A 27,660-nucleotide genomic window follows, 5' to 3' on the forward strand; every position below is an offset into this window, starting at 1 on the left:
GGGGCTGGTGGGGCCGGCTGCGCCTGGAGCCGGTGGTGGTGGCGGTTGGTCGCCAGGCGCGGGTGCGGAGAGGGACAGGCGTGTGGGACCGGCCCGGGACTGCTCCTCCTCCTCCCGCCCGGTGCGTCAGCTGCCCGCCGCCTGCCGCTGCTTCGCCCCCAGCAGAGAGGGCGGCGGAGAGCTGCGTCGTGGGGATTGCTCCGGCGGCGGCGGGGGGAGCGCTGGGGGCATGCGGGAGCGGCAGGCGGTGGCGCTGGGAGGGCAAACCGTAGCTTCGGGAGCCCAGCGTGCTCCTGGGCAGTGAAAAGGCAGCTCGGGATAGGGAGGCCGTGAAGGCGGTGACTTGTGTGCGTGAAGGGTGTCGCCTCTCTCTCTGCAGGCCTGCCGGTCGCTGGGGCTTCGGCTGTCCCGGGATGGCTGCCTGGGTGCCCCCCGATGCGCTGGGTCGCAGACTCCTGTGTGGCACGGAGTACGCCACTGTGCGCTACCTTGGCAGTGTTCCTCCTACAGCAGGTAACGTCACAGGAGTAAATTTACATTTAATAGTTGTTTTCAAAATCCTAATTATGTCTCTCTTAATTTAAAACAAAAAAAAAATTAATATTGTCAAGTAGAATATGACAATTTACAATTTGGTTTTTTCCTCATTTTTCCTGTGTAAATATGGCAACTTCTAACCTAGGTAAGTTGTTGGGGTTTTGTAGAAATCAGAGGTCAAAAGGAGCATAAGGAGTACATCTGGTTGGAATTGGTTACACTTTTTCTTACAGCGGGAAGATCTTAGTGCCTTCTTTTTTCCATTAGTTTTCACCAACAGCCTGATCCCTGATGTCTGTGCGCTGGCATAGTCTGGGAAGGAGAGAGACAGGCAGCAGCAGCAGATAGCAGACTAGAGGCACCTTTGATAACATACTCAAATTCATTGGGACAAATAAGACTCAGCCCAGCTTGCTGAAAGATCAGTCTGATTGAGAGAGCACTATATGTCATCTTTGAAGAATTGTGGTGACAGGGTGGGGAGATTGCTGATGCTTGGAAGGAGACTAGCCTTGCATACGATTGTGGAAGAAGCAAGAAGGATACCAGGGAACTGTAGACTCATCAGCCTCGCTTCAGTTTCTGGAAAGATCATGTAGCATGTTCCCTCGGAGCCCATTTCCAAGCCTACGAAGGACAAGATGGTAGTCTGGAATTCTTGATGTTTGTAAAGAACAAGTTGTGCTTGGCAAACCTGATTACCTTCTGTGATGATATGACTGGAAATGTGGACAAAGGGAGAATGGGGGATGTAATATTCCTAGACTTTAGTAAGTCTTTTAACAGTGTCTCTGTAAAGAATTTTATTTGAGAGCTGGAGAAATACAAGCCAGATGAATAGACTACTAAGTGGGTTGAAAGTCCACAGGTCTGTCAAGTGAGTGAGCGGTAACCCATTACTTGATATCTGGTAGTGCAGGAGTACTACAGAAATAAAGGCTGGGGTCTGTACTGTTTACCATAATCATTGGCGTCTCAGATAATGAACAGCGTTCACCCTCAACGCGCTGATGAGACAAAAGGTAGAACTGCAATCCAGAGCAAGCTTTATGAACTTTATGGGGCTAAGAGATTCTAGAAGGATAAACTTCCACATGTAGTGTGAGATAAACCCATGTATCCGTACAGACGGGTAAGCACTAGCAACCCATAGGGTCTGTTGTAAAGGCCTTGGGAGTTAAGGTGGATATTGTCATGAATATGAGCCAACAGTGAGCTCTTGTCACAAGCGCGGTATGTGTTGTACTGGGTTACCTTAGGACAATGAACATGGCAAACAAATCAAAGGAATCTGTTATTCCCCTCTGGGTACAGGGGTTCTTTATAAGGTTACACTTGGAATAATGTGTCTGGTTTGGGACCATCCCAATTCAAGAGGGATGTGGATAAACTCGAGAGGATCCAGTGGAGGGCTGCCAAGGTAGTCAAGGGCATAGACCCATATACGTGTGTTGTGGAGAGAGTTTGAGGGCTCTGGGCTTTTGGTTACTGTGGTGAAGAGAAGATTAAATGGTGTCTAATAGCTGCCTGCAGCTGTTTGACAGATGGTTACACAGGTGACAGACCCAAATTCTTCTTACTAGTATTAGATTATATAATAAGGGAAAATGGCCACAAACTCTGGCTGGAAATGTTCAAATTGGCCAACAGGAAAATCTTTTTCTCTACAGACGTAATGTAGTACTGGAATAGGCAACCCAGACAAATTGGAATCTTTCTCTTCTTAGAGATTTTCAAGATCTGGTTAGGTAAAGACTTACCTGGCTGACCAAATTTAGTGCTGGTGATAATCTCCTGCTTTGAGAAAGAAGGTTAGGCTAGATAAATTTCAGAGGTTCTTTCCAACCATGATTTGTATGGCTATGATGCAATAAATTTGAAAATCTATCTACTATATTTTTCAGGAATTTGGCTTGGTGTGGAATGGGATGATCCTCAGAGAGGAAAGCATGATGGTACCTATGAAGGAACACAGTATTTTAAGTGCAGGTGAGTTAATTCACAGTGCGGCATGTCATGCATATTGACAAAACACAGTGTAGCTGTGTGTGTTTTTTTAAAGTATGTACGTGCATTACATTTAAGTTTAAAGACTCGAGCCTTTAACATGTTTGAAATTGGGGGATACAGGACTCTAGGGTTGAGGCTAACAGCAGCAAGCTGTTGATTTCCATGTCGGAAGATACTGCAGCAGCTAAAAGTTTTGTGAGTTAAAAAAAATAACTGGATGAATTCATAGAATAGAAGTCATCAATGGCTTCTAAATGCTAAGGGCTGCTAGCTCAGTAAGTTCCTCAGCACTGAAGTGGTGAAGGATGAGAGAGTGTTTTGTGGCTCTATCATTAAAACACTTGCCCTCTTGTCATGTTTTTCCCAACCATTTTCTGTTGGCAGCTTTTGGAGGAAGGATGTGGCATTACATGGATGTTTGTTTTGACCACTGGATCACAGCCAGTCTTACATTAATGAGGTGAAATGGAGAGATTTCTAGGTCTTTTTCCACCTCCTACTTTCCAAGGCTGGTAATAACTGTAAAAGGGCGGTTTGATTACGGTTTGTTCCTAACTGTTCAAATGCTCATTCAAGTGAAATGAATCTAATATAAATCAAATGTTGTGACAGTGAGCATTCAGAATTAATAGAAGGGTTTTGAAAACATGAAAGGAAGTGACAAACCAAGAAAATAAATTAGTTGTCTGTGGTTTTGCTTTTGTATGGTTTTTTGCTTTGGTTTGTTGGAAAATGTAAGGAGACTTTTCTCTGAAATTAATCCCTCATATTAATTATCTTGAGAAAGTTAAAGCTATCAATGAGAGGATGAGCAAATAATCTTTTTTGTTTTTTCAACTTGAGTGTAAATGAAAGTTGTGAGAATAGCTGGATGAAGTCAGTCCAAAGATGTGTCTTGCTTAGTTTCCGGCCTCTGACATTGGCTAATAGCAGATGACTGGAGAAGTGTGAAAGAATAAGAAAAGTACATGGTGACAGTTTTCCAGAGTCTCACTAGCTTTGGCTAGTCATGGTTCAAAGATTTTTCCAGAGCCAGAGGTGGTGTGTTTGTACATACTCTCAATGGATGATTCAACAGAGAAAACTTGTTACGAGAATTTCTTCCAAAGGAATCATTAAAAGCATGTAGTAACAGTGCATACGTTGTTAACCTTTGAGCACATGTTTTCACCTTGTGAAAATTGTGATCATTTCCATTTTTCTGAGCAGATGAGTCTTGTCACTTTCTCCTATCTGAATATGATATGGAAGGGATTTAGAACGGTTGCTGTAAAATGTCACATAGAAGAAAAAAAAAGACAGATTAAAATGATTATTTCTATACTGTGGAGAAAGCAGGTCTAGTTTTGCTGCTGCCAAAAGGTCTTCTGGAGATAAATGGAATTCCTTGACATAGCAAAGGAGGCCGCTGTATTTATATTGAGACCTGACAGCAGTTCAGGACTTCTTAAAGAAGCTACTTCACTATCGGTTCAGATCAAAGTTGTTCTCAAGCCAGCAAGTAGAGCTGTTTGGTCTTGGATTAAATCAGAAGAAGAATTTATCTATTAAATAATTCTAAATTAAAAAGTAGCTATTTTGAAATCTTTTCTGGAATTACTATCCTTTACCTGTAGCCAAACAGGCAAAGCCAGGAAAGGAATAGATAACGTTCAGTAGTGCAAATCAGAATTCTTAGTCTGGATCTTCTTAACTTCTACATTTGTGTAAGGTAGAAGCCCTACCTCATCATCAGAAAATGAGATGATAAAACAAAATCTGTTCTTTAGAAAAACAAATAAAGGGAAAAAAAAATCCACCTGTGAGGACTGGATTTTTTTTTTCATTGTATCTAAAAATAATAATAATAAAGCAATACTTAAAAGAGGATAAGCACACTTAATGCAAGAAAAAATTCAACATTGCTGGATTTTTCTTAACTAAAGAATTGGAGATTATGGTCTCAGAGCAACCATGTCTTCTGAATGATTGTATTAGCAGAAGTTGCTTCTTAAATGCTTTGAATTTAGTTGAAGCTAGTTATATTCTGCTGTAGCAATAATAATAAAAGTAATTGGCTGGCCACTTTGAACCTCTCTGGACAGAAGAAGCAATTGAACGTGTTGTGGATGGTTTTTCAGAAACTTGAATGCTTTACATTTGTGTGTGTATAATATTTATAGACATGGGTATAGACTCTTGCTTTTCTAGCAACCATTAGTGTGCTCCCAGATGAGATCTCAGATGCTGATCTCAATTCTTGTTGTAAGAGTCAACTCTTTGAGTGAAGCTGCATATACCCGTAACAAATTCAAATGTTGTGATCTTTAAACATGTTATTCTTACAGTATCTGTTCTTTGTACTCTGCTTCCTTCCATTCAGAGAAAGTCCTTCTGGAGACTAAGAGAATAAATAGTAGTTCTAGCAGTCAGCCAGTCAGCCATCACTCACAGATAGGTTTGTAATTCATGTACCAATTGTGAAGATATAGGCAGATGTTGGGTAAAAATGCTTACCTTATTTTATCAAAAAGATGCTAAAAATAAAACAACCACCCCAAAACCTAAAATGTCACTTCTTTACTATTACTGTTTTGGGGGGGGGGGGAATTATGGTTCTTTATATAATGTATATACATACATAAAATTAAAATTATGATTATTTTTTTTCCCCTCAAACCTTATCAGTAGTATCCTTTGCTTACAAGCCTGCTTTGCTCCCTGAATTCTGATAAGCAGAAGCAGCTGATGGAGTAGCTAGTACTGTAAACAAATGCAACTAAAGGGCATTTTAAAATTCTTTTTAAGGTAATTTTGAAAAGAATGCATTTTCAAAAAAAATCTTGCAGAATTACATTTCAAAATGAGATCATACGAGAACAGCAAAATTGATTTTGAGATTCTCATTACCAGAGAATCTTCTTTGAGTCCTTATTTGGATAAATCAGTAGGTCTGCTTACAGCTGTATGTTGTCTTTGTAGTTTTTTGGAAATATGACCTGAACTTTTATGTTTCATGGCAGTACATTTATCTGGGTCCTATATCATGTGGTGCTAATTAAACTTCTTAAGAATATGAGAACCAAAGAACAAAACAGCCATGCTTCAAAATATGCTGACATCATGAGCATGTTTATCAACTCTGGATTAGCTGGAAATGGCAATGCATACTCTAGTGGCATTTTTGTGAATTTTTTTTCGTGATAATAAAGTCTTGTTTCCTAATAACAGAGGAAGCTATTATTTTAGCTGCCAGTTACAGTAGTGTATCATATAATTAAAATAAACTGTGTCCTACAGTTCCTCAAGAGAAATTAGGAGTAATCAAGCCTTAAAAGTGTTAAAATTTATGTACAGCTTTTGAAACATGAGTATGATTTCAAATAAGTTCTTATCCCACAAACCCATTCACAGAGTTATACGCGCGTGCTCCCCTGGGAGATGGGGCTTACAAGAACACGCGCCTCCCCTGGGAATGCAAGTGGGAGATGTGGGTGCTCCAGCTTCTGTGTCCCTGCATTGCTTCCGCCAGTCTATTAACATGCATGCTGGTAGAAAGCACCCCCGAGGGCACACGTGTGCACTTAGATGTTGGGTGTACATGTTGCTCCTCATGATGCCTGTCCTTGCTGGGCACTGTCTCACCTCCACATCTGACCAGGAGGCAGCTCTGTCTGGCCTGGGCAGAGATCTGCTGCTGGTGGGGTGACTTGTGATGGCATCAAACCAGGTTTTTACTGCTGCTCTGGTACGCTCTTCTGTCTCCCCACAGTTACAGATGTTCAAGCTTTTATGCTTCCTGTCAAATGGGACTCCTGCCCTCTTTAATCTGGCAGAAGAGTCATCTTCCTCCTTAGCCCTCCTCAGTCAGTTTTGGGTATTCCATTCACACATAGTGTTTACACAGGCATGGCTATTTTAGTAGCTGGTTTTATCCTTGCCATTTTCCTGGGGCAGATGTGTGGATTCCCCAGCAGTAGGTAACATACTTCTCTGCTTACCTCGCAAGATGGGAGTAACATTCTGCTGTATCACACTTTTAGAGTACTCTGAGTCATAACTGAAAGGAACACACCCTGCCCCCACTGAGGAATATGTTTTGTTCTTCCCAGATCGCTTTCCAGAGGAATCCTGATATTTCAGCAGATACTATTACTAGAAGTATTGACTGTATTAAATTGTAATCTGTTTCCCCGGGTTTGACTTTCACAGCAAGCCACAGAAACGGAGGGAAGTATAGTAAAGCTTGTTTCTGTGATGTTTTCTGCCTGGCAGAATTGCAATTGCTTCTCAGATCTTTGTGGCCTTTTTCCCCTCTTTTATTTAATAAGTTTTCTTCTGGCGGGAACTTTCACTTCTGTATATTTGCATAGTCCTGAAATACCAAGTTATCCTGGCAAAAGCATTACATGTTTTCAGATTTTCCTTCTTCAGTGAGTTTTAAAGGTTGCATATGGACATGTTTTTAAATTTACAGACAGCAATGTGACCAATGAAATGTTATTGTTTGCATGAAACTTATGTTCATATTAAATTACACTCTCTCTTCCTCAAGAATGACAGATTCACCTCCAGGAATAACTACTTAGAGCACAGACAAACTCTTCAATTACAAGAAGATGTCAATATAATTTTGGCATCTGTGAAGAAAGAGTGATTGCTGTTTAGCAAAGGGGGAATGCATTTCCAGGATTCATTTTAGCCTCAGAAGGTCTTGGTTAGGAAATTTTGATTGTGTCGCTGTACCCATCAGAGACTTCTGCTCTCTGCTGTCAGTAGAACAGTGTTAAAACAAAACTGTTGTCCCTAACCACTATTGAAACATGTCCTGTGCACCAGTGGAACTTCAAGATAGCATCTGGAACTGCAGATGTCTGTCTGTCTTTCCTTGTTTTGTGAAAGCTCAGACTCAGCTGTCATGTCTGTTTGACTAAAGTAAACTTGCAAGAACTTCAAGTACTTGCTGGTGTTTGCAAAGCTTCAGCTGTGCAGTCAGGAACTTGATACACCATCACAGATTAGTGTTAGGTGTCACTTACAAGCATTGTTTGATGCCACAGCTGCCACAGACTGTTCTAAAACTCGAAGGGTTTTCTTTACTGCAATGTGTAGATTTTTGTAAAAGAAGTCTGGTCTGTTGAGCACCTTTCCCTAAAAGGAAGAGATCTGTTCAGAGCCTATCCAGAAAAGATGTGCATGGATTCAACTGGCTATATTTTATGATACCTTATGAGCTTTGCAGTGTGTGTGCCCCGGTCATCACGATAATCATTGCAAACAGCCAGTTCTGGGCAAAGAAGTCCTTCCATCCACCTTGACTGTCTAGGCTGATAAAGCTGAGATCTCTGTCCTTGGCTCAGAAGCTTGCTTTTGCAGTCAGACAGCTAAAACGTGTAACTGTTGGTAGAACATAGTTTATGTACTACTGTATTATTCTTCAGGTACCAAGAAGTGTATGTGTGTGACATTTCTCTGGCATATGAAGAGCCGTCGTGTACCTGTAATGATGAATAGTGCCACCACTTTGTTTTACATTAGCAAAGAATGATGCTGAATTTCATCTTTATTCAGGGAAGTGGTTAACCAGTGGAAGCTGATAGGTAATCTAAATTTTAATCAATATCTTTCAAGGGCTCTGAGCATGCTAGCAGATGGGCTGTATTGCTTCAGGCTACTGCGTCACGAATAGGAAGTGTCCTACAAGCTGGCTTCTGAGACTGGGGTCTGTTTTACGAGTCGGTAAGAAGTATCAGTATTAATCAGAGCCAGCTGGTTGTCAGAGACCCACTTGGGCATATTTCAGATTTTCTTCTTAAGGAAATGGGGACATATCTTCTACCACTTCATTTCTGCGCAGTGCATTGTCCTGGCTGCAGGGCATTTTACATGCATGGGAGCAAAATCCCTGTTCTCGGACTTCTGCATGTTCAGCTTAAATTGGGTTGATCAGTAGTCCGAGTTTCTTCCATCTCATGGTATGCATGCTGGATGACTCTTTGGATTAGGATTTATCTGTTTAGTTCCCAGTTATGGAGACTTGATTGCTAATAGGTGTGCTTTTTCATGAGTCCAGGTGCTGTACATTGTTGTTTGATGTATACATGTGGACTGCACAGTTCATATTCCCTAGTGTGAAAATTAATACAGGCAGTGTATTTTAGGGAAAACGAGTTACAGGTAAGTGACCTCTGTCCCTGAACACACAATCATTTTGCCTGAAAATAGGTTCCTATCGCAGTGTCCTTTTCTGTCCTTCTCTGTGACAGTTCTTGAAAAAGTAGATCAAATTAATAGAATGGAACTGAAAAACAAACTTGGGCTGTGGAATGGATTTGGGTATAGATTTTGGTTAGATAGATTTGGTTAGATAAGATAGTATCCATAGTGCTTGGAAGTCATAGGAACAGGAGGCAGAAACCCTATGATCTTGCTATGATCAAAATAAAAAATAGAAGTGTCTTGAGAGAGAAAAGGACCATACTTTTCCTGTAGCTTCAAATGACAAGGGGCAAGGAGCTAGTTTCCTTTGAGTTTTTTCCTAGGGATAGAACTGGCTCCTGCAAAGACATTGAGGAAAGAGATGCCAATAGAAATGGTGACCTGTGAGGACAGAAATGGGCTTAGGAGTGGGTATAGTGATGGAGAGACTCAAAGGGCTTGGCTATGCCAGGGTTAAATGACATGACAGGAGAGATGCAGATGTGGGGGTCTAGATTAGCTCTGGTGAGAGGTTTGGGGAGAGCAGAAGAAGAAAAGTAGCAGAACTGTTAAGTGCAGAGGGATGGCGATGACAAAATGGGGAGAATCAAGATGATAGGGAAATATCAGAATAAACATACAGCAGGACCTAGGGTGAATAACAGATAAACAAGAATCTTCTTTCCAGAGCCCCAAGTAGAATCCTGCACTATCTGCCATCTGTGAAGCTGTTTGACTTAATTAAATGCAAAAGTGATACACTTCACAGGTAAGAGATGTTACAGTTAAGATAGTGAAAATGTCATTTACTGTTTTAAGAAGTGGTGTTAAAAAAGTCATATAATTTTTACATTTAAGGAAGTTTAACATTTAAATTACCCAAATGTTTGCAAGCGATGAAGAACTTCAAAGGAATGGAAGACAATACTTAAGAGAAGGTTACTGGATTAAAAATGTAGATAATTGAAAATGCTTACTGAACATGAAAATACTGGATTTACATTTTCTAAGAGTATTTCTTTCTGCTTGTTTTGTAATCATTGTGCTCTAAACTTAGTTTTAGACTTATTTTTAAAGTAAATAAATAATACCTAGTTTCTACCCAGCTCCTTCTTTAGGATATGAGAGTACTTAAATAAGTATTAGAAATGTTAATGAATTAAACTGACACAGGCAATTTCCAGTACTGATTTTTTTAAATAAAAATATGAATATATGGTGCCCAAACTATTCCATCTACTTGTAATAGTTAATAGAATTCAGGCTCTCTAGTTACCATTTTTCTGAGAGAATTTTGAACTCTGTAGCATTAGTGGTTTGTATTATGGTTTGCTAATTAGCCCCTTGACGTTTACATGCTGTTTTGAAAAGAGGAGTTTTATTTACATAAGTGATTTCTTCCTCCTGGGTACTTTCCAGCCAAAGCCTGTACTCTTCTCAGCTGGAAGGCAGATAGGTAATCGTAACTACCAATTTTCTTCCTGCTGTTTTCTGGCTCATCCTCCTATCAGATCCTCCATCTGCTCTGTGATACCATTCCCACAACTTGTCTCTGCCAGTTCTTCCTAGAATACTGTGTTTCCTTACTAACTCTGATAGAAATTGTCAAAGCAATTACATGGCAAGAAATTGTCATGCCATAAAGTTTTTTCAGTGCTCAAGAAGAACTAAGAAACTTCATAGGACATACATTAGCTGGATAAGTGTGTTGAATATTCAGTTTCAAAATTGTTACCAAGTTAGTGTCAGAAATTTTAAAGGTTTGAGTTTGTGTAAGAGTTCCAAGTGGTACAATTTGCATCTTGTGTCATTTGTGTGGATGGGAGGACAAGGCTGCATTCTCTTAGTATTACAAGTGAATTATTCTAGTCAAATATAATGAGGCAATGACTAGTCTGAGTATTGTTACGGGGTTTAGGCTATGGTAAGACTCCGGACACATTTGTTGTATGATTTAGATAACTTTATGTCTATCCATAGGTTGAAACTGAATTTTTTGGAAGAACTGAGTTCATAATGAGTTTGGAAACAACAGAACAGTTATTTCTAATAATTGCACTGACATTGTGATTTTCATGTGTAAGTACAGTTGGAGATCTGGTGCTTCAGTCCTTGTAGCATCTCACAACGTGAACCTGTTGGTCAAATACTTTCAAAGATACTTGGCAGTCTTACCTGGTCTCACTGACAGGGAACAGTGATGTCTAAAGTCAGCCTGTAGAATTGCCTTTTGACTGCTTTGCTTCCAAGTATTTAAAAAACGTGATAATTACTACATTTGAGACTGTTCATTCTTATGATAACTTTTCACATTTCACCTTTTCCTGGCTGCTCTGTTCTAGGCATCCTAAAGGAGGATCGTTTATCCGGCCAAACAAGGCAAATTTTGGAGTAGATTTTCTTACTGCAGTAAAGAATCGGTATGGATTGGGTGATGAGCAAGATGTTCAACACGGGACAGAGAATACACTAGTATTTGGAAAGAAGACTGTGGAATTTGTTGGCATGGATTCTATTGCAGAACAACAAAGGCAAGTGTAATATATGAAAATCTTGAGAAACACTCTTAGTGGTTCATTAGTCAAGTAGTAGTTCAACTGTAAGGAAAGGAAGCTGACTGTCTTGCATATAATATTGTCATATCTCTCAAAGTAAGCCAAACTGCACTATGGTGGAAGAGACAAGAAATCTCCCTATTGTGGCTTCATAGTTTACCTGGTTTATGGATAGGAACTGAGATTATGTCCTCACAATCTTCATTTTGATTTCATAAAGTAGGAGGTGATGATATTTGGGAAGGAATGAGTGAGAGAAATTATCATTATATCATTATACACATGCATGGTCCTTTTAAAATAGATATATTTTAATCTTAGTATTGTACTAAGATTAATTGAAATAATTTCAAAAAATTGAAATTAGGATTTAATTTCATCCTTGTTTACTCATATCAGTAGTGACTTCGTAACTGAGAGAGGGAAAGCAGAACATCACTGTACTGCTAGTGAAGAAGTCTTTCGGTCAGTTTGTCATGTTCACTTATCTGGAAGGGTAAGAAGGAAAGAAAGAAAGAAAGAAAGAAAGAAAGAAACTTAATGATGTGTAATAGATGGAGTTTTAATGACCTCCAGCAGTAGAGAGGTATCGGTTCAGTAGGTGGCAGTCTCTTCCTGAGCTGATATTCCACAGCTATTCTCCCTTTGTCTCCCAGAAGGTACTAAGCAGTCAAAAATACTCTTCGTTCTTTTTGATAAGTTATACATAGAATGACCAAGTAACTTGGAACCTCTTGCAAAAAGTATTACAAGAAACCTGTTTAACTTGGAACCTCTAATTGAGTTCCAATTTGCAGAGCTATATTTTATCTGTTTTATCACTCTTTTTTTCAGTTGGATGAGAGTTGGTTACGTTTTTTGAGGGGGGTGAGGGTTGTGGTTCAACCAGACCTATTTTGTAGTAGCAATGTAAAGGCAAAAAATAGAGGAGAAATGTCTGGTTTTGAGCAGGAAAGACACTGCAATGTAGCAATCTGCACACTGCTAATTCTAAAGGAGATGATATGTATGAAGAGGGTATTATTTAGTTGTAACAGCCAGGTATTTTTATAATGTATCTATTCTGTTTGAAGATTACTTAACAGAATGTTCTTTCTCATGTAGCCGACTGAACCAACTGGTAGATATCTCAGTGCGTGAGTGTGCAGTGAGCCATGCTGGTCAGAAGGAGGAAATCAGCAGAACATGTGCTAGTATCCTTTTTTGTTATATGGCATGATACCGCAAATAAACGACATGTTTTAGCATTCCAAGTGTTCACTTCAATGAATGATATTTGTATCCTTTTATTTTAAAAATTTTTTAAACTGCAGTTTATATTTAGAAGCTTAATGCAATATTTACAGGGTTAAAAAGTAGATGTCTGCAATTTTTGAGAGGGAATGCAAATTGTGGATAAAAATAGAAATATTGTCATAGGTTGCTACTGTGACTGCAATTTCAGAGGCTCCAGCAATGTGTTTGTTTTTTTTTTTTAATTTAACTCTAGAATAGGTAACCCCATAAAAATACAACTGATATGTTCTCTAGGCACCAGAGGTTTCCAATATATAATAAATAATGTATTCAATATACTGCATGTTATAGTGATGTTATGGAAGTACAAAGCAGGTATTATTTGTTCATTATAAGGGCAGATGAGAGTTCCTGTCAATACAGAAATTAATCCATTTAAGGATTTGTAAAGTTAAGATCTTTTATAAAACTATAAGCCATTTCTATACCACAAATCAAAATAAAATTTGCTGTAACTGAGCAGTAGTATCTCTTAACCCAAGTATCTCTTAATGTAATCTATTTCTCTTTATTTGGTTCAAAACCAAACCCTAATTCTAATTTCTGATAAAGGAAGTTCAGATTCGTGATGTTTCTTTTTCTTAACATGAAATTTCAGATATCAGGCATATAAATCTATCAAAAAATCTGATATCATCTTGGGAGACAGTAACAGCTATTGCTTCTCAAGTTCAAAATCTGGAAACACTTAATATCAGGTATAAACATTCATATTTGGGTTTCTGTTCCTTTGGGGTAGGGACAAAAAAGAAGAGTCTCTTTTAGATACTGAGTCAGCTTTCTAAAGGTAACTGGATGCCTCAATACTCATTTTAATGGGAGCTAAGTTTTTAAATACCTTTTTTTTTTTTTTTTTTTTTAAATCTTGTCCTTAAGCAGCTTGTATGTGTGCTACGTTTTTCAGACATCCCTTTTCAAGGAAAGACTAGAACCATTGGAGCTTTGCATCTATGTAAAACTAAATTCTGGAGGAGTGCTTGGGACAGATGAATGCTGACTGGAGTTTTGTAAAATTAAAAAAAAAATCACAGTTTTTGAAAAACAGAATACAGACTTCAGCCATTAAACATTTACAGGAATTTAGGCATTTGTCAATGTGTTCTACGTAACAGATTTCATCATTTTCATGGAAATTGGTTTGTTGGCTAGGGAGACTGAATTAAAATGCATTACAGATTTATACAGGGTGCTGTAGACTTTTATAAGCAGTTAAACCAAAGGTAAAAAAAAAATTCCTCAGAATACTTTTATAGAAATAAGGAAACGGGGAGTATAGAAACTTTACAGTGTGATAAGATGCCCTGTGATGTCTAAGATAATTAACTCTCTTGATTTTAAAGCTTAGTTTGCCCCAAGGCAGAACTGACTTAAGATGTTGTGCATCCGCATTGCGTGTGTGCAGTGTGTCTGGTTTGCAGCAGGGAGACCAGCTTCACAGCAGACGTAGCCAATTTTGCCGTGTGCATGTGCAGCAGGTCAGACCCTGGGTACTTGTGCGTAGGGACTGCATGGCACCGGCAGGGTGTGGGGACTCCACTGGCAGACAGACCCCTCGGAAGAAGCCAAGACCTTGAGGTGGCTTTGCTGCAGGAGCTTGCGTGTCGTCTGTGAAAGCAGTAGTAACACGTCCTTATCACTTAAAAATCTCACTTAGCTTTTTTTAGTTAGGTTTAGCAGTAGCTATCTGTTTGCCTTCTGGGTTTGCAGACCTGTCTGGGTTTTTCTCATGAGCTCAGAAAATTTTTTCTATATAGAAAAACTTAAAGTAAATGTATTTTCATTTTCTTTTAAAATCATTCCAGGTGTCTTAAGACTTTATCTCTGGTTTTCGTTATTGTTGATATATTCTGACTGCCCAGGCAAGTCTTTATTTAGGAGCCCACTTTTGTTTAAGAATTATGCTTTGCCAAAAGTGCCTTGACACCAAACAAAAATACCTGTAATGCTTTAACCAAACCTTAAGTATCCCAAGACCCACTCTATTCCTGTCCTGAAATGTTGCTGATAAGAACTGTGGATCGTGGTGACAGATCATGGGGAAGATCTTTTGTACAGTGATGACACTGGAAAAGGAGGGAGGATGTTGTTAAATAAAGCTGCAACTCCATCAAAACAAGAAAGAATTCACAAAATAATTTAAAAATAAAGAACATTTCTACTGCACACCTATACACTGTAGCTAGCACATGCCAGAATAATTTTCTGGTGTGAACTAACACAGTGGATTAAACTTTGTAAATAGGTAGCATCCTAAACCACTAATTTTAAGAGGTTAATGTTAGAGCTGCAATTTAAGGAAGTTTGTTCTATTGTCAAGATTAACACTTTGCTGACTCTTTAAGCAGAGTTGTTCAGCTGTTTTGGAGGTCATACTAGTCATTGAAGATGGCAGCAGGGCAATAGGACTGAAGGCAGAAACCCAAAATCCAACTTTTTTTTATTTTGAAGAGTTTGTTTGGAGAACTGTGTTGAGATTAGCAGCTTCCAAAGCCTTCATTGTGGTCACATTGTGTGTACTGTACAATGATTGAAAGTGATGTAAGCTAAATTGAAATGTATACCAAATTCATTTAATAAAAAAGTTACCTCAGTTTTTGTATTTGTTCTTGTAGTTAATGTGACAAAGATGTATTTTTTTAAATAGTTGTAGGTGTTCTATTTTCTTTAATATTTAGCACTGAACAGCTCTTTGCAACCTGGGTGTTATTTGTAAATCTAACTTTGCCTAGAGCATATGTTGTCATTATCTATTATCAGCATGCATGGGAGTACAGAGAATTTATTTTAATTGACCTAGAATAATTTTTTTCAGTTTTTCTTTGTTGAGAAGTGTAGTCTAGACTGAAGGGTTTTCAGAAGTTATTTGTGATAAAATCAAAAAGCAAAATGGGATTGATGCTGGAATCTGATACTTATGACTACAAACAGAAATAGTCTGAATTTGTTTTTATTGTTTTGACATTCTGTTTACTTTAAAAAAGAAAGGCATTAGCAGATAAGTCTGTTACTGAATTTTTTGTGTAAGGAAGGTTGGAAGAGGAATGAAACCGATTAGGCATCCACCAGCTCTCCAAGAGCTTGTTTAAATGGGGAAATTTAACCTGTAAGTATGTAGGTATAACTACACTGAGAGATTTTTACCATAATATGCAGATAGATCAGACCTTAGGAAAGAAATAAAAAAATTTGTTTGGGGATGAGTAATAAAAACTAATTTAAAGACTGCAGATCTGAGAATCTTTTAACTATTTTATAGTGATATTTTGCTGCTGAGAGTGGATTTTACATCCTTTTGTTCTACTGGAGTCTGGATAGTCATGTAGGCTCTTTATTTTCAATTGACACTAAGGAGTTTAAGCCCAAAATCTGACTTGGTTTCATTTAATATTAATAAAAATCATTCTTTTCATATTCAAAGCTTACGGGATGAAAAAGAAGGAAGGAGGCCACAGATGAATAACTATGCATTCATGAAATAGGAAACTAAATGAGGAAAGAGTACACTTGAATATAACTAGAAGGATATTTTATAATATTTTGAAATATATGACACCTTGGCAGTGACTATTTAAATTTTTTGTATAAATTGTTTTTTGTCTTTAATGCATAATTCCAAATTAGTCACTTAAAGAAATGCAATTATTCATTATGCTAATAATTGTTCCTTTTACACAGTGAAAACAAAATGAAATTTCCGTCTACATCAACTTCTGCATCCAGCGTATTTTCAAAATTGAGGATTCTGGCACTTAATCAAACTGAGATAACATGGGCAGAGGTAATAACCTTTCCTGGGTTTGTTTTTATTTATATTGTTAGGTTTTTGAGGCAAGGAAAGCACAATAAGCCTCTATGCATTGTATTATTCAACTGAAATGTAATCATCCTTAGAAAAGGTGCAGTGGGGTAATTGTATTAGTTACGTAGTAACTAATGCAGTTCCTACATAATGTAGGAAGTACATTGGCACAGGAGTCTAATAAGAAACATTTAACTTCATCTACATTTGTAAATTACCAAGTCACGATAAAGCCCTTTGAGGGGGGAAACAGGTCCTGTAAAATATCTTACAGTTAGAAAGCATTTACTTAGAAATCGAATTAATGCATTTGAGACTAATGAATTCATATTCATAGCTCCAAAAACATTTTTTTCTTTTTCAGCATTTAGACCGTAATGTTATATTTGTCATTCTGTTTCCAAACTAAGGTTTTATATTTATAAAATAATCTACTATTATACAGGGTGAAAGAAAAATCTGGGTTAGAGCAGAGGTGCAGGATCATGTTTCTGACACTGGCAAGTAGCAAGTAGTTGGGAAAAATTCTAGGCAAAAGACAAGCATGTGGTAAGAGCTTGTTATAAAGTAATCTGGAATTCTGCGGCTTCCTGAGCTGGAGACTATATATCTGTATTTAATTAATCTTTGTGGATTTTTTGTTTCATGATTTATCTAACGGTATTAAGAACCCATTTGAAAATTTTTATATGCACATCATGTGCTGTGTGAAAAAATACCCTTTGTGCCTTTAATCTTGCTGCCTGATAATTTCATTTAATAATTCCCAATATTTTATATGAAAGCAACTGAGAACAGCTATTCTCTGTTTCGTAGCTTTGACGATTCATGTTAAGCTTCTTTTTGCCTTTCCCATGTATATTATTTGCTTCCTGGAATAAAGAGAATGAAAACATAGGAACATCAGGGACTTGCGTGGTGACAGTTGTTTCTTGTTGTCTTATTTCTTTTGCAATAGGTCTTGGATTTCCATTTTTCTTTTTTTTTGATCAGCTGTGGCTATTCCACTGGCAATTCATCCCCGCCTCCCCACCAGCTATCCACAAGCCCCCGGCCTTTCCTGAGTGTTAATTCGGTGTCAGGGTGTCAGATCTGTGAATTTTTGTTTCTGTATGGAAGCTGTTTTAAGCAATAGTTAAAAATTCAGCAATTTGAGTTTCTTAGAATTGTTTTGTGACTATCCTATGGTTTTGGCAATTTTCTAGTCATTTGGTCAGTCTATTGAAAAGTCTTCTGATACTTGAGTTTTGTGTAGTTTTTCTGTTCCATCCATCACAACGCAGGGCTTTTGTGGTGGAATCCCCCAGAGGTTCTCTGTGGTGAATGTGCACCTAATTTCTCTTGACTCTGCAGGTTTCGTTTCATGCTTCCTCATCACTAGTTGATAAACTGTTTTGGTCTGTCTTGTTGACGTAGGGAAACTATCCAAAGTAAAGAGATAAAATACTGCTGTTTCCTACTCTTGCTCTGGAGTGGGAAAAGTTATATGCGAGTTTGTAAGTTTACACGTGTTACGGATATGGCAGCAGGATGATGTTTCATATTTTTGGGTGTGACGCAGTTGAGCCCCAAATCATATGCCACTACTTGAAGAGATCTGTGCTAATATTTGGTATTGTATATATAATGAAACAGTTATATATGCATCCAGCTGTATAACTTCATACAGCTGTAACAGAGAGAATGTTGATGAAAGGAGGCTTTTTGGTGTCTAGGATAGTGGACATTTATAGGAGAATTGGTTAGCTATATAAATAACTGATTGAATTGTAGCAAGTAACAAGTGATAAGACAAGAGGAAATGGCCTCAAGTTGCGCCAGGGGAGGTTTAGATTGAATATTAGGAAAAATTTCTTCACGGAAAGGGTTATCAGGCATTGGAACAGGCTGCCCAGGGAAGTGGCTGAGCCACCATCCCTGGAGGTATTTAAAAGACGTGTAGATGTGGTGCTGAGGGATGTGGTTTAGTGGTGGTTTTGGCAGTGTTAGGTTGAACGCAATGAAAGGTCCCTTCCAACCTAGACAATTCTATAAATTTGATTGTCCAGATCTCTGAACATTACTGCTTTGTAACCTCCTGTAAAAACAAGCATTAGGCCATTATGCTGTGCATGTGTATGTCTGTGCTCTTGCATCTCAAAAACTTTGAATCTCCTGGCCAATTTCAAATGCATTTTGAAAAGAGATGGGGCTTTAAAAATAGTGTATTATTTACAAGGTCCAAGAAAATAGGAATTAGGTGGAGGAAAGAGCCCCTCTAAGTTTCCTAACCAAGGAAGGAGTGGTAGGATGAGTTCATGCTTAACTTGACTCTGGAGAATACACGCAAGAAAAACCTCAGCAAAAAAAAAAAAAATCTGCAACTCGCAGGCACAGATCTGTAGAAAACCAGTCAGTTCAGTGCTTATGGAACTCCTTTTGCTAGAACTGCAAAATTTTTGACACTGTCACAATTGCATACAAAACTGGGATTTATGCCAGCAATTTCTGTCACTTTGTAATAAGTGCTTATTTTTAAAAGTTATGTTATCTGCTGTAGATGGTTGCAAAAAATAAATCTGTATTAAGTAAAATAGTTTTAATGTAATTTCAGGACACAAGATTTCAAACAAATACATCAAATACAAAAAATACGTAGCCTTTTTCAACTAATTTGTTTTCTTTAGAGTACTTGAAAACTTCAGGATATGTGCTGACCATGCAGTTCTTGGTTTTTAGTGGTGTCATGTTCTGGCGCAGTCCCATGACAAAGAAGCCTTCAAGCTCTGATAAATTAAGACATTTAAAAAGTCTGTCAGACCTGATGAGATGTGCAGAAGTTCCAGAACTTTAGCAGACAAGTATATCCTGCCATTTCCTCACCTCACCGTAGGGAAAATCTGATCACTCCAACCCTACAGAATAAAATAAACTCAGTTTCCAGGTCACCCAGTCTGAGGTGAGGCAGCTCCCAGCCTCAAGCCTCGACCTGTAAGTCCTGTCACTGTGCCGAACCCCTTTGATGTCATCTGTGCTGATAGATCCAGACACAGGAAGGAGACAGCTGGAAGAAAGGGAAGGCCAGGCAATCCGTAATACTTGTTTTTTCTGTTTTGGGGAGCTGTGGCTTGTTCTGAACATGTTCTGAGGAAATCTGCATAAAGTATAATTTCTGGAATAATTTTCCCCAACTTTTGTTATATTAAATAAAGTTTTGCTCTTAGGTTCTTCTTTGTGCTCCAGGATGGCCAGCACTTGAAGAATTGTACCTTACTTCTAATAATATTACGGTTTTGGAAAGGTGAGTAACTCGTCAGTCCTTTGTGACTGATGCACCGCAAAGTTATATAGCAGATAAAGTTACATCCCTGTAATGTTTACATCACCATGACATAATTGTAAAATAAATGATGCAAACTTCAGGTGATGTACTTCAAAACATTTACAAATATGCACAATTATTTGCATGCAGCTATATTCTTAGACAACTAGTGTTTTCATTAACAAGTAACTTCAGATGTTTTGCGTCTGTGTTTTTTTTTTCCCCAACATGGCAGGCCGGATAATGTCCTGCAGACCCTGAAGCTGTTAGACCTCTCAGACAACCAGTTACTGGATGGAAATCAGCTGCATCTAATAGCGCATCTCCCCAGGTAGCTGGGAATTCTTTGTCCTGGATATTTATCTCCCTAGTCCTTGCTGACTAAAGTATGATAGTATTGATGTTGTGTGGAAGATTTGTAGGATTTCGGAATAGAGGCATTTTGCCCTCTTGAGGAGAGTAACTGAATTATTTAATTGAGCTATTTTAATATAATCTTATTTTTGTTGTATAATAACACATTCTTAAGCTGTATGTTATTAGGTTTTCATTATATACTTATGCAATTAAAGTGATTTATCACATTACTAAGTTCTTTTTGTATTAGTGTTCGGGGTTTTATCCAAGGTGCCAGGACGGTGGAGTTTGTGTGGAGTGGCAAAGCAAAGGAGCTATGGAAGTCATTTCTTAGGAACGGTTTTCTGACCGTGACAGTGTAATGCAGGTTCCTCAGTAGCGTCACAGCCGCCAACCCACTACCACCAAAAACAAACAAAATAAAAAAAAAACCAAACAAAAAACCCAAAACCCAAGCTGTATACTTCCCATACTGCATTGAGTAAATGTATTTCCACTTTCTCAAAAGAACATCTGTGGTAAAGCCCCTTACACAGATTCTTCTGGTTTATCGCAGTGTCTTTATGGTAATTCCAGGCCTGAGCTGTGACTCCTGGCTTTGGGGCTACCATCCAGGGAAAGGAGGTGTGTGTTCCTTAAGCACTTCAGTTAAAGTGACTGGAAGATTGTGGGACTAATACAATAGTTTTGCTAATTTGCAGAATTATTGTCTTGCACTGTACACCAGAATAGCAGCCATGATTTTAAATAGCCACAGGCTATTTTAAAAAATCGTTTGGAAAGTCACACCATTTAAATCCAGGAGCCATTTTGAAAGCTTGAGATTATTGCACTTATTCTCTGAAAAATTCATTCTCTGAACACTCTGCTGAAGTCTGGGTACTGTCTGTGAAACTGTTGCTCATTTGTCAGTGATTATGCATCATGTCTGAAGTTTATTAGATACTAGATTTTTGTTTTTAAAAAAACTGAGGTAGTATTTCTTTACAAAAAACTTCCCCGTGCCATGTACAGTTAATTATTACATAAATTAAATTTCAGATTAGAACAGCTAATACTCAGAAACACTGGAATATCTTCTATACACTTTCCCGATGCTGGATTTGGTATGTAAAAGTAATTTATTTATAGCTTTACCATTCTGTTTATTTAAGGTTTTCACTATTGTCTTGTGTATTTACTCTTTTTCCTAGGATGCAAGACTAAAATGTTTCCTTCACTAAAACGCCTTGCAATAAATGGCAATAAAATATCACAGGTAGGTTAATTGTGATAGTTTCACATTTTGTAAAGATGTGTAGCTTTGTTTAAGAGTAACTTGCAATTTGCTTTTTTAAAATTTCTTTTATTGTATATGTAAGATCCGGAGGCAACTATTGAATACTTTGATCAACACAGAGGCATAATTTAAAAATTTAAAAACATTTCTTAACCTCCCAGTTCAACATGTTTACGGTAGCAAGTCATAGCCCTCTGCTACCCCATAATTCCTCTCACAGAATGACCTGAAATGCTGAGTAGTTCCTCAGTTGTTTTTTTTTTTGTTTCGTTTGTTTTTCCTCAGCTAGATGACCAGGAGGAAAGTACCCGGTTCTGCTCTCCGGAAGAATAGTTTCAGTCACGGTCTTTGTACAAGAAAAGCCAATCTTACTGTGTATTGGTCTGAAATGAACTATATTCTATGTTTCCTCAAAAGACTGTTCCCTTCCATTTCAGTGGTCATCGATCAATGAGCTTGATAAACTGCCAAGTTTGCGGTCACTGCAGTGTCACAATAACCCCGTCATGGACACAGAGAAAAACCCAGAGACCCTGAGACAGCTGATTATTGCTAAAATTGGAGGTTTGGAGGTTTTGAACAAGTCTGAGGTACGTGATATTTCAACAAATTGCACGAATCTGGGGAAAAGATTAAATCATTACTTGAGAAATTGTTTTCAGTTTCTTCTAAGCTTCCTGTTAGTTTGGGTGCAGGAAAAGTAAAGTGCCGACTGTTCCATTACCTAGTCAGTGGGGCACTCAGTAGGGTGACAAGATCCTGCCCTCTTTGTGAAGGCTGCGAACTCAGTGGAGACAAGATGGAGGAACGGTGCCTGAGGCGTGTTGAAGTTGCAGGACTGTTAACAAAAACCATACTCTGGCCAAAAAAAAAAAGAAAAAGCAACGTAGTTGAATCTGTTTCAGTGACAGTAATACAGGCATTTGCCTTCTCTAATAGGAAAATAGCATTATCTAAACCAAATCCAACTTCTGTTTATCATAAAAGAGAGCAGAAGCAGCAGCTGTTCCATAGCTACAAAAAAACCCCAGTCTGATGTCATCATATACAGTAACGGCTTTGCTTAGATATTCATTTATGGAGCAGTCAGTACGTGGAGCTAGGGCTTGTAAGATTCTTGGGAGCATTAGAACACAGTGAAGTAAGAGCAAGGAGTCAGTGTCATTAATTAGATTTCTCTTCTCTGGAAAGTTGTATAATTATATTATGTGCCATTTCTGTGTCAGTACAGATCCTTCCTGCTGAAAGAAAAGGAGCAGAACTTGATTATCGCAAAATATTTGGAAATGACTGGTTAGCAGCTGGGGGGAATTGCAACCCAGAGAAAAACAAACCAAGTGAAGAATTTCTTGCTGCCCATCCCAGATACCTATCGCTTTGTCTTAGTAAGTACAAGCACAGTAAAATTAACATTTCCTCACGTCTGGCATTGTGGCAGCACTGGTCCGGGCTCTCTTCAGTTTCCCTCCCCCGTGATGCTTTTTCCGTGTGCTTCTACTGCCTTAGGCGAGCCCAGCCGTTGGCAGGCCTGCGTGCGAATGGCTTTTGCTTCTGCGGGGCAGCCCCATAGTACTGCACCCTTCTGGGCACTGCTGCCCCAGGGATGGCACCCGTGAGCATCTGCAGCTTTTCCAACTGGGGCTTTTTTAAAGCGGGAATGTTAAGCAGCACCTCCACGTGCCTGTCAACTACTCCACCCCTTCCCACGTGCCTGCGCGCCCTCCAGAACGCTCTAGCAGTTGAGCAAGGCTCATGTCTGCAGCACTTAGCGATGCAGGAGCCTACTGCTTTCTGCCCTCTGTGTTCTTGCTGCCCAGGGAGCTGAGGCAGAGCCTTGTGCCTCATCCAACACTGCTGTGCTCTTGGGGCTGCTGTTGAGTTTTAGTCTTTGAAAGTTCATGTCTACATGCCCTTTCCTCCCTTCTGCAGAATATGGTGCACCTGAAGAAGGAGAACTGAAGGGACGACAGCCTTTGACTCTGAAAAATCAGCTTCTGAGTAAGAGGCCAGAAATGGGCAACAGTGTTCCTTCTGCATTTAAAATATTTTACAAGCTTAGTGTTTCCTGGGTGTTTCTGGAGAACAAAAGGTTCAAAAGCCTTTGAGACATCACAGAATTCTAGCTTGTAATTCTGTGTCTCTGAACTGCGTGTCTCAATGAGCTTGACGAGATACCTGCTTCTGTGTACTCTTCCCCCCCCCAACCCCAGCAGAATGATTTTCTTAATTAAGACTTAATGGAGAATAGAGGTAATCAATACTCTATTCTGCCACTGTGAATGGCTTCCCTACAGAAGACATTTGAGATTTTAACCTTAATGGCTGCACTGATTTCTGATTTTTTTTTTTTTTTTAATAACTTCTTAACTTTGAGACAGTCAAGACAAATAGGGGTAGCTTTGGTATTTGGGGCTGTCTACATATTGAAGTAGGTTACAGAGTTACAGCCCCAACTTACAGCTGATTTGTTTTGAACTGAACCTTTTATTACTCCATGAGCAAAATAATAGTATTTTAAGGCATTACACTGTAATACATTTAGGCAGAAGACTAACTAGAACAAAGAATCTAGCTGGCTAGACATAATAGAAACCTTTTTTAAGGATGAGTCTCTTAATCTCTGTAAAAGAATTAGACTAATAACTTCCTTAACATGTGCTTGTCCGGGGATTTTAAGCCATTGAGGGTCAAAAACCTGTTTTAAACTATGTAAGCAGTCTTCATTCTACTGTAGTTTATTTTAAAAAGTAACTAGAAATCAAGAAATGTTAGGGAAATGCTCCTTTTGACTAAAAATGTGTTAAGTATTAGGGAGGAAGTTTTAAAATATTTTCCCTATTTTACCAAAGACGAATAAAAACTTGATTATTTTAATAAAATAGCTTTTAATTTTGTAGAGAATGACTATAAAAGCTATCTTAACCGCTCAGATACAGGCTATCATCCAAACTTTTTTAGAAGATCAGGTTGAGCTAGGGGAAATAATTTGTGATAAAAACAGACTAGACTCTGTTCATTCACTAATGCCTCACCGTTCTTCCTTAAGCTTTAACAATTAAATGTCCTGAGAACCCTGAACAGAAACCAGTAGAGAAGAAGCTACCAGGTAAGAGGTCTTGGCTTGTGTTTAAGCAGTTGATTTGTTGCTCCTTTTCAAATAACTGTATTAAAGAATGGCAGCTGCCTCTGGTTTGTCAGCTCCAGAAGACTCTTCCCTGAAGACTCCGTCATATATAGAAATGACAAAGGGAAAAATTGTTTGAAAAAGTCATTATTTTTCTGATCTTCATACTTACTTTCAGTCCAGCTTAAAAATTAAAAGGTGATGCTTGTCTTATGACTCTGCTGCCGGTTTCACGATTAAGATGTCTGAGGCAATCAAAGGCTAATTAGCTGGTATGAAATCTGGTGGATGTGTTAACCAAATAACAAGAACTTGAAGTTGTAAGAGCCAACTACAAGAGTTCCTTGATACCTGCAGTTCTAGATACTGAGGTCTAGTGTCTAATACATTAAGTCAGAAACCTAATTCTGACCTGTATCAAATTTGTCTTTTGAAGTTTTAGTGTCCGTAGTGAGACTTTGCTCTAGATCAAACTGGTGTTTCGGGAAGATGTGTCAGAACGGAGTCTGAGAGAAAAGACTTACTCAAGCTTTATTCTAAAATAAAAATCACATTTATTATCACAAGTTGCATAAAATCAGATAGATACAGCTTTTACAAAAATGTTTGATTGATAGAAAAATATTTGTCTAAGTACAATGTGTGGTATTACAGGAATAACTCACTATTGCTGTGCCTTTAGATAAAGCTTCAAAAGAAGTGAAAGTTCAACCAAAATATTGAGTATATCTATTGCAAACACCAGAATCACCTCTGGAACAAACTACATTTTACTCATTCAAGATCCATTACAAAAAATATCCCTTCGTGTAACTGACTTCATAATATAAACCACTCTACAATTCTGCTGGCAATTTGTTTGGGACTAGTTAATGTAATACCATTTCTAAGAATGGCACTAGTTCCACAGTGACATCCATTTATTTGTGCTGGGAAAGCCAATTTCTGGTAACGAAAACTTCAAGGAACAGTCACCAGATCCAAGTAGTCAGAACCTGACTGGTGTGTGTCCCAAAGGTCACTTAGTTTAGCAAGTAGTAAATACAAACTCAAAAAAGGTAAATTATTTGGTCTACGGGATCAAAGCGCTTAAACCCTAGTAGCACATGCTGTCCCATCCACCAGAGATTAAACCATTTTCAACTTGATATTAGCAGTTATGGGTTCAGGTACAAAAGACATTATTGCAGTGTTAGAACTGAAGCAGCAATACAGCCTTTCACCGTTGCTATAAGCAAGTATAGTTGAAACACTGGTACTTGGCTACAGCTCAGTAGCAGCAGCATTTTTCTAATAACTTCTCTTTCTTTCCCCTTGACAGAGTCTATGACTATTCAGAGGGTCAAAGGATTGCTGTATCGCCTACTTAAAATTCCTGGTTCAGAACTGAAACTGTCCTATGAAAGTTCTAAAGTGAGTTAAAAATGGGTAACGCAACAATAAAATACTGCATATGCTAAAGGTCAATAGCTTGTTCTAAAATATTACTTAATGAAATTGATTTCACTTAAGGAGGGCAGTCTTCATGCTGTAATTTAGGACCTAATTTCATTCCTATAATACAGCAGATCCTCCCTGACTGCGACTGCCTGATCTATATTTGGTTTACATGAACAGATTTCAGTTTAAGTCTGATCAGGATTTTTTTTTCCTTTCTTACTCCAGCTGGAAGGAAAAGAAGTTGAATTAGACAATGACTTAAAGCCTTTGCAGTTTTACTCAATAGAAAACGGAGACTGTGTGTTGGTACGGTGGTAAGAAGGGACTCTTGGTAGACTGAAGGAAAAGCCGGCGCTGGAACTGCAGAAGACAGGCTGCCCACAGACAGCACGGACTGTGCCTGAACACTCCTGTGGGAGAAGGTGAATTTCATACAGGGCACCGGAGGGCTAAACAATAATACTTTCAGCTCCTAAGCTTAATTGCCAGTCTCCATGAAAGCATTTACTTTTGGCAGAATTGTCTTACTTCAGAGATACCAAATAGTGCTTAAATGCTTCAATTAAATAAAACTCAAGTTAAGCCTTTTGCCAAGATTTCATAGTACTTTCCCACTGCAGCAGCGAGAATTTGTTTTACTGAACCGAGTACGTGATTTAGTTGTGATCTCTTTGCTTATAATAGGGCAAAATTAGTGCTGCACTGAAAGAGGCTACTTGCTGGTTTTGTTTTCACCTACTTCCAAAAACCTTAAAGCAAACCAAAGTAAAACAGCAGTAATTGTAGACGTATTTACACAGCCTTAGGCTATTTAAGGTCAAAACATGTCAGACCTTTATTCTACCCTACGGCATTAACATACATACCACAGTATAAATAAGTTCTCAGCATACTGCAAGGCATCGCTTTTTATTTTACATTCTTTAGTGTGCTGTTCCTCCATCTTATTTTACTTTCACTTGTGTACCCTCAGCTTCATATCTAATAACACATTGAACCGTCAGAAATCCTTCCTAATCAGGCCAAGTTTGCAGTACTTCAAGATTTGGTATAAGCAAACTTTGATATTGTTTTTATCTAAAATGACAATGGTATAAACAAACTAAACATAAATTCCTAACCCCTCGCTGTCCCAGCCCCTGCAGAGATGAGGGCAGCCCCTCGGACAGCACAGAACCTGCTGCAGCAAGATCTACCAGATGCCCTGGTGCTGAGCACAGCTCTCCACTGGATCCTGGTACGGCTCTATACTGAGTTAAATCAGTAGTACTTTAATTTACAAAAGACAGGCTAGTTGGCATTCTTATGTGCATTTATTAATTACAAGTAGGTCTTTGATTTTATATAAAAAGGAAGTTTATCTTAAACAGTTTGGTTTTTGTCAGATCAACATGTATACTCTAGAAAATGAATAGTATCAGTCCACTTGTAATTATCAAAAGGGATGTGCAAATATTGTTATACTTTAGTTGAAACCCAACATTAAAAGATACCGTAGTGTTCCTTATTCTAAGAATGAATCCAAATGTACATTTTTCCATGATCATTATAAGTTACCCTGTTTTCCAAGGCAAGTCCATCATCTTTCCTCACATGTACAAGGGTCTCCACACAGTTCCTTTAATCTCCAGAGCTCTCTCAGTTCCTGTGGAGAATACTGGGGGGAAGAGAGCATTCCACTCTCGCACGTCTTCTCACACAACCAGAGACTATCCTGTTAGATAGGGAACCATTAGATAGGGAACCATTTCAATAGGTTTTCTTACAAAGATTTTAGTCTTCAAC

At 38.4% G+C, this 27,660-nt stretch overlaps 2 protein-coding genes across 3 annotated transcripts in view; one reads left to right on the forward strand and one right to left on the reverse strand.

Moving 5' to 3' along the window:
* TBCE (tubulin folding cofactor E) lies at positions 1 to 27,386 on the forward strand. The gene is made up of 17 exons (XM_074168832.1): positions 1 to 121; positions 380 to 513; positions 2,442 to 2,526; positions 11,067 to 11,255; positions 12,384 to 12,472; positions 13,174 to 13,273; positions 16,251 to 16,353; positions 19,578 to 19,654; positions 19,911 to 20,006; positions 21,074 to 21,138; positions 21,226 to 21,290; positions 21,749 to 21,901; positions 22,543 to 22,696; positions 23,241 to 23,309; positions 24,358 to 24,417; positions 25,757 to 25,848; positions 26,101 to 27,386. The coding sequence occupies exons 2-17, from the start codon at positions 414 to 416 to the stop codon at positions 26,191 to 26,193; spliced, it is 1,590 nt and encodes a 529-aa protein (XP_074024933.1). The 5' UTR covers positions 1 to 121; positions 380 to 413; the 3' UTR covers positions 26,194 to 27,386.
* The window catches only part of B3GALNT2 (beta-1,3-N-acetylgalactosaminyltransferase 2), a 29,851-nt gene continuing 27,161 nt past the window's right edge, over positions 24,971 to 27,660 (reverse strand). Inside the window, exons 12-13 of one of the 2 annotated variants that reach the window (XM_074168834.1) lie at positions 27,433 to 27,589; positions 24,972 to 26,285 (exon numbers count right to left, since the gene is read on the reverse strand). In XM_074168834.1, the coding sequence (XP_074024935.1) occupies positions 27,455 to 27,589 (135 nt within the window). In that variant the 3' untranslated portion in view covers positions 24,972 to 26,285; positions 27,433 to 27,454. Of the gene's footprint in view, positions 27,590 to 27,660 lie in introns of both variants that reach the window. The other variant, XM_074168833.1, reaches the window with a different exon arrangement.

This window comes from Numenius arquata, chromosome 2, assembly GCF_964106895.1.
Source record: "Numenius arquata chromosome 2, bNumArq3.hap1.1, whole genome shotgun sequence".
Classification (NCBI taxonomy): Eukaryota; Metazoa; Chordata; class Aves; order Charadriiformes; family Scolopacidae; genus Numenius; species Numenius arquata.